Consider the following 12,657-nt stretch of genomic DNA (forward strand, 5'->3'; position numbering starts at 1 on the left):
TTGTTAAGGGAGTATTTTTTTTAGTTTGAATGACAATTTAGGACTGTTTTAGAAATGTGCTCAATTTATATTTCCTAGGAACCATCCTGAGGCTAAAAGGGGCAATCTTGAGAATGGCTTTTCTGGATACTACTGGATCTTTAGTCCCACCTGCTCATGAACCCTGGAGAGAACATAATGTTCCTGAAGATAAAGATGAAAAAGATAAATCGAAAAAGAGACGACCAGTCTCAGTGTCCCCCTCATCCTCTCAGGAAATCAGTGAAAACCAATATGCAGTGATATGTTCTGAAAAGCAAGCAAAAGTTATCTCACTGCCATCCCAAAACTGTATTTATAAGCATAACATAACAGAGACTTCTTTTGTTCTTCGTGGAGATATAGTATCATTGAGTAACAGTATTTGCCTTGCATGTTTCTGTGCCAATGGACATATTATGGCTTTTAGGTAAGACCTAATAGATAGTAATGTATATGAATATATATATGATATGAGTCTCCTGCTAGATGAATTTCTTTCCAGAAGAATACGAATAAAACGGGCATCCAGTTCAGTGTTGATAAACTTCTAGCATCTGCAGCTGAATATTTTGATTACATATTCCTATTAATTTTGCCCTTAGCACGTGAACAAGTTTATCATTTTAAGTCATTACTATAATTCAACAAATAATTCCAAACATGATATAACTGTTGAAAATTGTCTCAACAAGGAATTTACTCCTTGTTGGAAAAACCTGTCCTGAATCAGACCTTTAGCTGACCACAGCTCTGCATATTTTTGTGCAGCTACTGCAGTCCTGTCTGCTTCTCAGTCATGTCTTGAGCTTTCTGTTTTGTTCTGTAGCTTGCTCATGTCTCAAAAGTGAGATTAATTTATAGCAATTCTAGTATTAAAAAATCCATAAATGTATAAATGTGTGAAGAAGTAATTTTGAGGGTACTTGTGTCATTTATTTAATTTTTACCTGTCCTTCTTCTTAAGGGTTTACAAATGCTCTTTTCATTCTGAGTAGTAATGGAGGGGGGTGGGGGGAAGGACCTGTGGCAAAGCAGTTCACTCTTCATAGTTTAATCCTAGGAATTCTATTTTAGATTTATGCTGGGCAAATGTGTCATTGCTGGTAGCATGCTTACAGAAGAATGTTGCTTTTTATGCTTTTTATTTCTTACCCATAGAGCTTGCCACTAAAGTCATGTTATCTATTCTTCTTTCTTTTCTTTGTGAATCTCCTGCTATCGGACAACACCCAGTCTGTAAAATGCCAGCCTAACATTTAGAAATTTCAATATCACTATGAAGTAGAGCAGAAGACAAGAAACTTATTTTAGCTTGTATGGTATTTTTTTCTGTATCATTAGTTTCAGTTTCAATATTCCCCTTTATTGCTTTTTTAGTCTTTAGAAATAAGAATCTTAGCAGCAGAAGCTGCTTAATATATTGATGATAAATTTGCAGCTAGTGTGTAAATTCTATTTTTACAAAAATTTCCTAGGGAGTATTTTTGAGATATGGGTTCATTTAAGGTTCTGTTTATCGAGACATAAGGCATTCAGTCACTTCTTAGTTGCGTTTAGTATTTCTTTGAGGGAGAGAAATGTTTGGCAGCTTGAGCGTTATTACAGAATGAATGTGTAGAATCTGTTCTTCAGTAGCTTAATGCACTAAGTACTTCAGTAATGTATGCAGAAAACAGAAAAAACAAGGTAAGCAAAACAATGCTTTAAGCTGATTTCATTTTATTTAAAGAAACCATATATTTATACATTTTCTATTTATACAGTCAGATGAAAAAGGGCAGGCATAACTTCACAAGAATGCTGTTTGAGTTTACTGAATTTTCTGTTCCTTTGGATGCGCTGTCTTTGCATATTTCCCTGGGTTCCTGAGGACAACTCTTGGGTTTCAGTTTTAGTCAAGAAGAAACTTGTCACCTGAGAGAAGAGGCAACTGTATATGAAGGGAGAAAAAAGTAGATATTTATTAAAATATTTCATTAGTAATTACTGAATAATGTTTTAAGTGTGCCTGAGATTTATGTACTCAGAGTATCGTTTAAATAATGCTTTGAAATGCATTTGTGATACAGATGTCTGAGTTTCTCTTTTGAGGTTCTTTAAGTACTGCATATTTATGTTTGCAGATTTCCTAGTTGTATTAAATGATGCCCTCTTTATACAGTACTTGTATGACCATGAAGAGAAAAATAATGCAACATCCTGTTACATTTCTTTTTTTTTTTTTTTTTTAATTCTTAAGTTTGCCAAGCTTAAGGCCACTGTTGGATGTGTATTACCTGCCACTCACTAATATGCGAATAGCCAGAACGTTCTGCTTCACCAATAATGGACAAGCCCTCTATCTTGTCTCACCAACTGAAATACAGAGGCTCACCTACAGTCAAGAAACATGTGAAAATCTTCAGGTAATGAATAAAACCAAATCTGCTGTCTTCAAGCGTAGCTGTTGTCCAAGTAGTTCAGTTTTAAGTTTACAGTGCTTATTATTATATTTGCCATAAACTAAGTGCTTCAGCTTTTATGGTTTGATTTTGCTCACTGCCAAGTCTTAATCAGAGTGAATCATTTCCCCCGCTCTTACATTGTACTGTTATCCATCCTCTTGTATTTGGAATGTGTCTTACTTAGTTTCCTTTTTAGTCTGTATGTATCTTTGTTTAATATGCACAGTTAATAGAAATCTTGTTCAAATAATTCTGTTGGAGGTGTATACGGACATAATTTGGGATTACTAAGATACAAGGAAGCTACTAAGTTGCCAGGATACTAACAATTTGAACAGATTCTCAACACTGCTTCGGCCTGCAAGTTGTATAGAAGGTGGATATAACAGAATTAGTCTGCCAGCTCTGCTTTGATGCTACCTGTGCATATTACTATTTGTAGATTCAGTTTCAACTGAACAAGATCAAGAGTGCTGCCCAATTTGAGGTGAAAATACAGCTTTGCTCGATCACATTTCTTTGCAAATATTCCTGAGCTATAAGCTTGCAAATGTCAGGACAGATGGTTTGGACAGATTTCCTAACAGTTTTTTATTTTTACTTCCTAAGCAGTGTTAGCTATCTACTGCAAAGGCAGATGCGCATTAAAGCATATTCATTTTGAAATTCAGATCCACAAAATAAATGTCCATAGTGACAAAGTATTCCATTAATTTGTATGTGAAATGATGTATGCCTTCTTGTATCTCTTCATTGCCAAGGAAATGTTAGGTGAGCTCTTCACTCCTGTTGAAACACCAGAAGCACCAAACAGGGGGTTCTTCAAAGGCCTCTTTGGAGGTGGGGCGCAGTCACTTGACAGAGAAGAACTCTGTAAGTCTTTTGAATTCTTTATTAATCTGTTATTTCCATCCAGATATTGCCTGTGTTAACTGGACATTCAGTTTTCAAAGAGGAAATTGAGAAATTAAATGAGGAGAAATACTTTAATACTTTTCTAAAGCTTTAGATATTCTACAACTTACCAGCAATAGTAGAAAATTTGTTAGTGTTTTCTCACAAGACTGCCTTACCTCATTTACTCAGAATTGGATGATAAGGCAATAAACGGGACAACCAGTCTTATTTATCTTAAGTGTATAGCACTGTCTGTCATTCTTTTAATGCTGCTAAATGGAAATAAACTGTTTATAGAGAGCACTGTTTTGGACAGTAAAAAAATTAACTCTATTATGTACTTCAGTTAATTTCCTAGATTCTTTTTCATCGTTTGACTTGTGTCAGGACTGAAAGAGATGATTTTTCATTGTATGTTATTTCATTTAGATCTCCATTCACAGTATGATACATTTCACACGCACCCAAAATTGTATTGCTTTGTTGTTTTCTCATTACTTTTTGAATACAGATTTAATAAACTTTTTGTTGTGGTTGTATGCAATATCTGCTTACATTCAAGGAAAAGTGAATGAACTTTTACTAAATCATATATTTGCCAGATTAAACATTATATAATGTAATTTCTATTGGTTTATAGAACTGTCCCCTTTTCAGCATGAAATATTGTTATTAAACAAACAAGATTCCTGGCAATCTCTCCTCTTCCTCTCCTCTTCCTCTCCTCTTCCTCTCCTCTTCCTCTCCTCTTCCTCTCCTCTTCCTCTCCTCTTCCTCTCCTCTTCCTCTCCTCTTCCTCTCCTCTTCCTCTCCTCTTCCTCTCCTCTTCCTCTCCTCTTCCTCTCCTCTTCCTCTCCTCTTCCTCTCCTCTTCCTCTCCTCTTCCTCTCCTCTTCCTCTCCTCTTCCTCTCCTCTTCCTCTCCTCTTCCTCTCCTCTTCCTCTCCTCTTCCTCTCCTCTTCCTCTCCTCTTCCTCTCCTCTTCCTCTCCTCTTCCTCTCCTCTTCCTCTCCTCTTCCTCTCCTCTTCCTCTCCTCTTCCTCTCCTCTTCCTCTCCTCTTTAGATCAAAATAACTGATACAAATTAATCTTTATTTCTAATGTCTGTATATTTTGAGTAGGTCTGTATATATAAAATAGTTAGAGACATTTTCCAATTTAAATATTACATTTATAAATGTATATGTGTAATACTTTGAAAGGTTGATCAAGTTATTCGATTAGAGAAACCCACATATAGAAGTTACACATCTAATTAGTATAACTGGGACAGGAAAAAACTGCCCATTTGTGGACAAAGAAAACCACACTTAAGAGTTACCTTTTTGTATCACTACAAGTTTTCACCATATTTCGTTGACTCTTCTGATCTGTTTTTAAGGAGATCTCAAATGGGTTTCATAACCATTTTAGGCTTAGTGGTTTTCAGTAGCAAAATCTGTTTTGGTTCAAGTTGTCGGAAGGAAAATACTGAACAGGGAGAAAAGCTGGATGAATTGTGACCTGAAAGTGAGTTTAATGACAACTGAGACATCTGAAAATGTCTTTAAAGTATTAATACTTAACATGAGGATCACTGCAGAATCTGCCTGTAATAAATGAAATTTCTTTAGATATGTTTCTCAAGAACAGATAAGTTAGTTGAAAAGAATTTATTTTCTTTTTAGAGGCATAAAATCAGAAACCTGAAATTTCTTCAATAAGATTTGTTAAAACATGCCTTATTAGATTGTGGGGGGGAAAAAAAAAAAAAAAAAAGAAACTATAATTCCATTGTTTAAGAGACAAAGTTACAAAATAAATCTTGTTGTTTTAGTTTAGCACCCAAGAAGATGATTTGGGGCCTTTCCTAGAATTTCTGTAGAGTATACGTTTCAGCTTGAGAGAGATTGATATCTCCATTACGCATCTAAACTGAGCAACGTGGCTGATGTTCCAGTAGAGGAGATGTAGTCAGTACAGTCACAAAAGTAGTAGCTGTTCAGTTTACTATTTATGTGTTTACTTTTCGATGAACTGATCTTTTCCTTATGTATGTTACTTTCTTTTTAATAACATGGAGCCATAATACGTGATTGTTCCCTGTCTGAATCTAAAAATGAACTTCCACCAAAGGAAACTTATGCTGGTAGAGTCATATTCTCTGACTGTACCAGTGGAGCACTTAGAGAATTGACCACAGATTTTATTAGCAAAAGTTCTGCTGCATTGCTGAATTCACAACACCCTCCCTGTTTAAAACACTATATTATTTAAAAACTGTTTTGCAAATACAATTCTGTTACTGACAGTGATGCCACCGCTCTTGTGAGCACTGTAAATTCACACTTGAGTATCGATGAGATTAAAAATTATATAACATGCCTGGAAGGTCTGAAATGTGCTTTAAAATCTCAATGTGATTAAATAGTAACGGAGTAGTGAATATTGATCATATACATACTTATGATGAGGTACATGCATAAAAACCCAGCTTTTTAATAAATTATTTACATTAATGTTTATGTAATAATGATAAGAAACATTTCTTCTCTCTTTTTGCTGCCTTGAAAATGCCACCAGTTGGAGAATCAGCATCTGGGAAGGCATCAAGAAGTCTTGCCCAGCATATTCCAGGGCCTGGAGGTATTGAGGGCGTCAAAGGAGCAGCATCTGGTGTAGTCGGAGAATTAGCACGAGCCCGGTTGGCGCTGGATGAAAGAGGACAGAAACTAGGAGAACTGGAAGAAAAAACTGCAGCTATGCTTTACAGTGCTGATTCTTTCTCGAAACATGCTCATGAGGTAATTTCACTGTATGTTGTACTGAGAGCATTACACTGATTGACTACTTTAAGCTTTACAAGTAACTGACATCTGCTTTAAAGGCATTTTAAAGAACTCTAAAGGGGATACAGTGTCATTTTATTTATAGCTATTTCTCCTAATAAGTGTTAAGGTAATCAACTTTGTCTGAGTCTCATCTATCTGAGTAGTGCGTAGACTTCCAAAAGAGCTGCTTGTTTCCCATCACTGAAAGAATTTGCCACTGAATTAGATAACTAATGCTCCATGTGGGATTCCTGTGGTTCCTAAGAAAGATCCAGTTGTATGTAGATTCTATGAAACCAAGTTTGTTTTTCCCTCAGTTAGTAAAAAGAGCAGCTACTCTATTGAGTGTTTATGCAGATCTCTTTCCATGCCCCAAACTCCTGTGAAACCTTCCTGTTCTCCCCAAATTGTTTTTCTCTCAGGGGCCAGAAGATCAGCAGTGATGTTAGCATTAGGAAATTTGTCATGCCAAATGCTCACTGTTCAGTAATGCTGCTTTATAAATGTCTAATCTGTTTGTATCACTGCACTTTTTGGTGCATAATAGAAACATTAATTAGAAATTGTTGTTTTTTTTGTGGTTTTTTTTTTAGATGATGTTGAAGTACAAAGACAAGAAGTGGTACCAATTCTGATGATGCTCACTGATTACGTTGTTTGATTTTGTCCTGATGAAGAAATATTGGTTTTCATTAATTTTGACAGGAACATTGAAATTTAAAGGAGTATTCAACATTGGATAATGTTGTTTCCTAGCACAAATCACACACTGTTTTACCTCAGTCATGGCTTTAACTGAGGAGCTTTATATATGAGAAAGAAAACCTGAGCGTTTCTTCGCTGTTGGATAACTGAGAGTTGGAATACAGAGCAGGTAATTGAAATGTGTGGAAAAGAGGTAAAGGAAGAATGTAGTGTGATGGGCAGGGGCAATTCAGGGTCAATCCTGTGTTAATATCTCATGCCAAAAGTTTTTGTGCTGTTGTACTTGCTGCCAGTGTTACACCCTCCCTGTGAGGAGAGGCAATAAATCAGGGGTCCAAGAGCTGGAATAAAGTTCTTTGTCTTGCTGGACAGTAGCTGACTTAGGCTTACCCTCTCTAGGACTCACTATATTTACTGTTATCGTTGAAGAAGAGTGGAAGCTTGCTGTCATTTCTTTCATCAGAAAAGCTGGAAGCTTGGAAGATTTCATGTTGAAAATTGTATACATAGTTGACCTGTGCATAGTCTTTTCTTGGACCCCGATCTAGTATTCTTGTATTCACATCATATTCTGTGAAGTGCAAAACAAGAGAATACACCTTTTTTGCATTAAAAGAAGTCAAGTGAATATGACTGGAATGTGTCATGCTGGGAGTTTTCATTTGTGTTATGGATGTGCATTGTGAAATGTGGTAACATATTCATTGTGGTAAGAATACTTTAGTTTAGTTACATATTACTTTTTGCCAAAAATAGTTATTGGTTCAGTTTGTGTAATGTTTAGAATTGGCTGTGGGTTCCATTCATGCTGTGAATTTTTATAGAACTTTAACAGAATGTATCTTTACAGCCATTAATTAAAATACCTGGGATAGTTTTGCTTAAAACGTAAGTTCTGGATGCCCCTTTAATCCTTTACTGTTAAATCAGATAATCTTGTACTCAGGTTTTCAATCATTTTTACACACCATGGAGGTGCTGATGCATGAATAATGGCAAGCATCTAATATTTAATAATTGTCAGGATATTGTTCAGCCAATTTCTAGATCCTGCTTGTAGAGCTATTTTACAAGTACCTATCTCAGCCCCACCAAATGCTAAAGGCAGCTTGCCTGAAGTGTGGATTTAGTCTCTGAAGCAGTGTTTTTAGTTATGTGGCAAATAATAAGTGTCCACTAAAACTTCAGAAATTGGTGAAATAATCATCGAGTCGGGTGAGGTAAATCATTTAGTTGAGTGAACATGTTAGTGGCTGCTGAACTGAAGCTGCAGCAGTGGGGCTGACCAGAGGTCTTTTAAAATAAATGTTTGCATTTCGAAAATGAATTCGGCCTTTGTTTTCCTCAAAAAGGCAGGAGGCAGTTACTGACTGTTTTTATTTTACAAAAGGGAATGCTTAGAAGCTGGTAGATCACTCCATAGGTCATTCCTTGCAACATGGTCTGAAATCATTTGAGTCTGCTTGTCCGAGTACCACATTCTATGTGTGCTTTTCCTCACACACATTCCAAATGTTGCTCAAGCCAAACATGGGCTATAGTTTTTATTTTAAAGCTATTTTTCAGGTTTGCAGATATGTGATCCTTACAATACACATAAAAAGATGCCAAATAGTAAAGTTAATGGTGGTTCTTAATTCATTTTTAAAGTTTGTCACTCATCCAAGCAAGTGCACTTTGGGTTTTGTAGCACAAATTGATGAAGGTTATGATTTTATCTTTCACTGAATAGCTTGAGTTGGAAGAGACCTTAAGGATCATCTGATCACCACTCCTGCTGTGGGCAGGGTTGCCACACAACAGATCAGGATCTATCAGGGCATTTGGTAAAAGTAAGTGAATTTTTGTTGTCAGTATGAGGGCATACGATACCATGTGAGCTGTTCAAGGACCGTAACATATTTGAACATCACCATTTGAACATGCAGCATTATGATTTCTTGATGTCTCTCTACTATATCTATTGAGGCAGTGTTAGCTCTGGTTAAATAATTCTGCTTTCCACACTTTTTTTTTTTTGCCTCTGCCTACTTTATGTCCAGTGTATATTTAAAACAATGCCATTTTGTTTAAAGTCCAGGTAAAATATGGTCATACCATTTATAAAAATAGAACACCCTACCTGATGTTTTGCATCCTTCCTTTTCTCACATTTGTAAATTGGGATGACTGATTATTATTTAACTTGGTGAAGATAAAACTGTATTTCAGAACAACAGAATCATCCTGGAAAATTAGTCTGATTAATCTCTGGGGGGAGAAGATGGAATAAAAAAAGCAAATTGTCTTGTAAGTTCAAAGGAAGATGGCCCTGGCTTGGAAGAAAAGCATACTGAACTTTCTCCCATTGAGATACATTTGTTGACCACCAGCAAGCAAAAAATGAGGCAGTGAGAGACCACGTGCCAGAGGAGAGTAGAGGTCTGTTTGGAATTATAGAATCTATCGTGGTTGAATCTTTTGTTGCACATGTTTCTGGCAATGAAAACTAAAGAAAGGATAGCTCGTGAGATGAATGCAGAAATGGTTCTTGGTCAATAACAGGGGCTATATACAATCTCAGTGTAAAATGTTTCCTTCTCCTTCTCTGTGGAAGGAAGTTGATCATAGACGTATCTTATTCTGCTCTTGGTGGTGCACCTTTTGTACAGCAAAGTACATTAAAATCCTTTTTGGGGCGGAAGCACCCCTGATTTATTTTTTTTTGCTAGCATTTTAGTTGTGTGAAACCTTTTTTAGAGTGTCTGGAAAATTACAAGATGCAATTGAGCTATTACTTTTTTATTTTTATTTTTATTTGATGGAACTGTAAGAAACTGCTGCTACCTATCTGTTTATATGTAGTGTGTCTCATTAGGAACTGTAAACTGAAGAAGCTTTTTCTTCACCTTAGTCCTGCCAAATTGTAACTTCTGAATGTTGATATGTGTAAATATGTGTGTATTCCAAATAAGTCTGAAAGTGTTACACCACAGGCATCTCCAGTGATTTGTTCTTTGGCAAACAGTTATAATATGTAGTAATATATACTTGTGCTCTTTGTCTGTCTATATACCAAGATTTTTGCCTGAGGTGGTATTTACATGACAGGTGATGTTAGAAAGCTACATCCAAAGGAGGATTTTGGAAGCAAGTTCATCTCCTTTTTCCTTTTTGTTCTCCTTTACTCTTTTCCTTTTTTTTTTTTTTTTCTTTTAAATTCCTTTTTGCTTAATGAATAGCACTGATCTGACCTGAACATTTAAACTTGAATTTTTCCTGCACTTTAATTAAGTCATGGTATTTTATTCCTTAATTTTGTTTCTACAGTTGTGGAGTTCAGGTTCATTATTTGTATATAAGTACACACATTCGATGAAGAGTTTAGAGCAGATTACTTTTGGGCACCTTTGCTAATTATGTGACTATAATTTAGAATGTGTGTTTTCTTAGCAAATATGTATATACAAGTATATACAACATAGAATCTAATGAAAAGCACTTATCCTGTGTCAGCATTGAGTTTATAAATTACTGCAACACTTTCAGATTTGTTACTAGATAATACAATAAAAATCTGTTATATTTATACATACTGCTTAAGAATATACTTTTAGTTTTAAATAATTTTTATATGTACACTTCTACCTTTAATTTTAAAAAGACTTATGTTCAATTTTTAAGTCAAAGTACTTAAAGTGTGTATATTATCCATAGAAGAAGTTGTTTTAAGCTTATGAATACATTCATATCTCATATCGAGATGATACAACTACTAAGCAATGAAAACCAATAGCCCATTTTGCTTTGCAGAAAATGATCATACCTATTTTTATTTCCCATTTCAAACATGCTTAAAAATTTCCCTAAGTACAAAGGGGGAAGATGGTGCATTCGGATAACCAACGGAACATCAATTTTTTAATTCTGAATAATTACATGCAAGAATTTTCAGCTATATTCTTTGGACTCCTTAAGTTCCCAAAGATCGACGTGAGGTTTGTCCACTACAGCTTTCATTTGACACATACAAGTCTTCTTTTATACTTCAGCTCTTTACACGTAAATCACTTTTTTTTTTGTATTCCAAACGTGTGTCAAACAAACCTATAGCCTGTGACTGATGTGCCCCCTGCCCTTTTCTCATCGTAGTTCCACATACCCCGTAGAGATACTGATGGCCGCTGAAGTTCAGCACAGGGGAAAGATACATAAGGACATGCCAAGCTCTGCAAGTTTACAGCGTAATTTGTCAGTGGGATTTACTTCATTCTAGCTAATTTCTTGCATGACGTACTGAAGTCTTTCTGGGCAGATGTTGATGACTATGCTGCATATTTTTGCATACTTTCTAGACAAAAGGAATGATATTTGGAGGGGAGGGAGTAAAACAATATGTATGGGGTAGGTGGATCAAGCACATTAGTCTTATTTGAGTTGTCATTGAGAAGCCAGTTTAAGCTGGGCCAGTTTCCCTTTCTTTTGCGTGTTATGAAGATGTGCTATCTATAATCTGTTTTAATTACTGTTCCAAGCCAATGGGTGTACTGCGTTTCTGTGTCCTTTTACAGTCTTTAAGATATGTGCTGAAAGATGTTGGTCTAAGCAAAGAAGAAATGAGGGAAACATTCAGCAGTCAAAAGAAAGGTGTCAATCCGCATTCCTTTTGGTTTTTCACGTAATGTGCCTAGAAATGTTTAGGTCATACAGACATAGGTTTTTTTGACACTTGCTTTTGTTTTCATTAGTACTTAAGTTACATATTACCAGGCAAAAAAATATAACAAGAAGTTAAACTGTTTCAGTTGAAAATACGTAAGGAGTTGTATGTGGATTACCACTACCGTTCAGTTAATAGGTGACGCAAAGGGCGTGGGGTGTGGGAACATGTTTTAAATATTCCCTTTAAAAAAAAAAAAAAAAAGAACTGTAAATAAGCAGTACTACGTTATTTTAGACCTGAGCTCTGCTATCTGTAGTGGTTAGAACTAGGAAAACATGCTGCTTTCTAGTTATGCTACTGCTTCATTGTACCAGCATCATGGGGGGGGAGGGGAAGAATCAGTAAATTTTTCTAACGTTGCCCTCCTGTGGGTAAGCATGCTTGAAGTGTAGCAGTTCTCGTTTATGTATATCTTAGTGTGTACATGTATGTTTTTTCTTTGTTCATTGCAACTTATTTTCCTTTGAATCTTGCTGAGCCCCCACTAGCTCTTCTGAGGGTGATTACTGGAATATGCATTTTTAGGTAGGGTTGCAAATCCATCTGTCTACAAATATAGTTTCATATGAACTGCAAACTGTACTGTTACAAACACAACTATGTTAGATCGCATAGAGTTATTTTACTTACATGTACTTGAACTGAACTATGTCATCGTAAGAAAGTTAAAAAAAAATAAAAATAAAAAAAATTAAGTATGGAATATTTTTGTAAATAAAAATACCTGTGCAGCTGGTATTTTAAATTTAAAATGTATTATACATTAATGTTTCAGAAAGAAAAAAAAAAATGTTCATATATGTGTATATGAATGTGTCATTATGCTGAAGGGCTCTGATTGGGCAAAAATAAACTATTCAAATCTCTCCTGAAATGAGTTTAACTTAATCTTTTTCTTTTTCCCTCTAGCTGTCAGGAGCGTGCAGTAACTCTGGACTTGCCAGAAGTCTTAATTTTGCTTAAGGTTTTAATATCCCTTATAATAGGAACATCTTGCAAGGCCAGCTTGCAACCTGTTACATTTTGTCTGCCATTTTGGGGAGGAACTTTGTAAATGTGCTCTGGGTGATGCTGAATCTG

At 35.6% G+C, this 12,657-nt stretch overlaps 1 protein-coding gene across 9 annotated transcripts in view; it reads left to right on the forward strand.

The window, feature by feature from the left end:
* Positions 1–12,451, forward strand: part of STXBP5 (syntaxin binding protein 5) — a 97,832-nt gene extending 85,381 nt beyond the window's left edge. For all 9 annotated transcript variants that reach the window (XM_015858124.3, XM_032443282.2, XM_032443283.2 and 6 more), the window contains 5 exons: positions 79–448; positions 2,261–2,426; positions 3,227–3,338; positions 5,923–6,143; positions 6,764–12,451. In XM_015858124.3, coding sequence (XP_015713610.2) covers positions 79–448; positions 2,261–2,426; positions 3,227–3,338; positions 5,923–6,143; positions 6,764–6,805 — 911 coding nt within the window. In that variant the 3' untranslated portion in view covers positions 6,806–12,451. The remainder of the gene's footprint in view (positions 1–78; positions 449–2,260; positions 2,427–3,226; positions 3,339–5,922; positions 6,144–6,763) is intronic.
* Positions 12,452–12,657: the final 206 nt, after the last annotated feature.

The sequence above is a fragment of the Coturnix japonica genome, chromosome 3, assembly GCF_054131305.1.
Source record: "Coturnix japonica strain WE chromosome 3, WE-NBRP24, whole genome shotgun sequence".
NCBI lineage: Eukaryota > Metazoa > Chordata > Aves > Galliformes > Phasianidae > Coturnix > Coturnix japonica.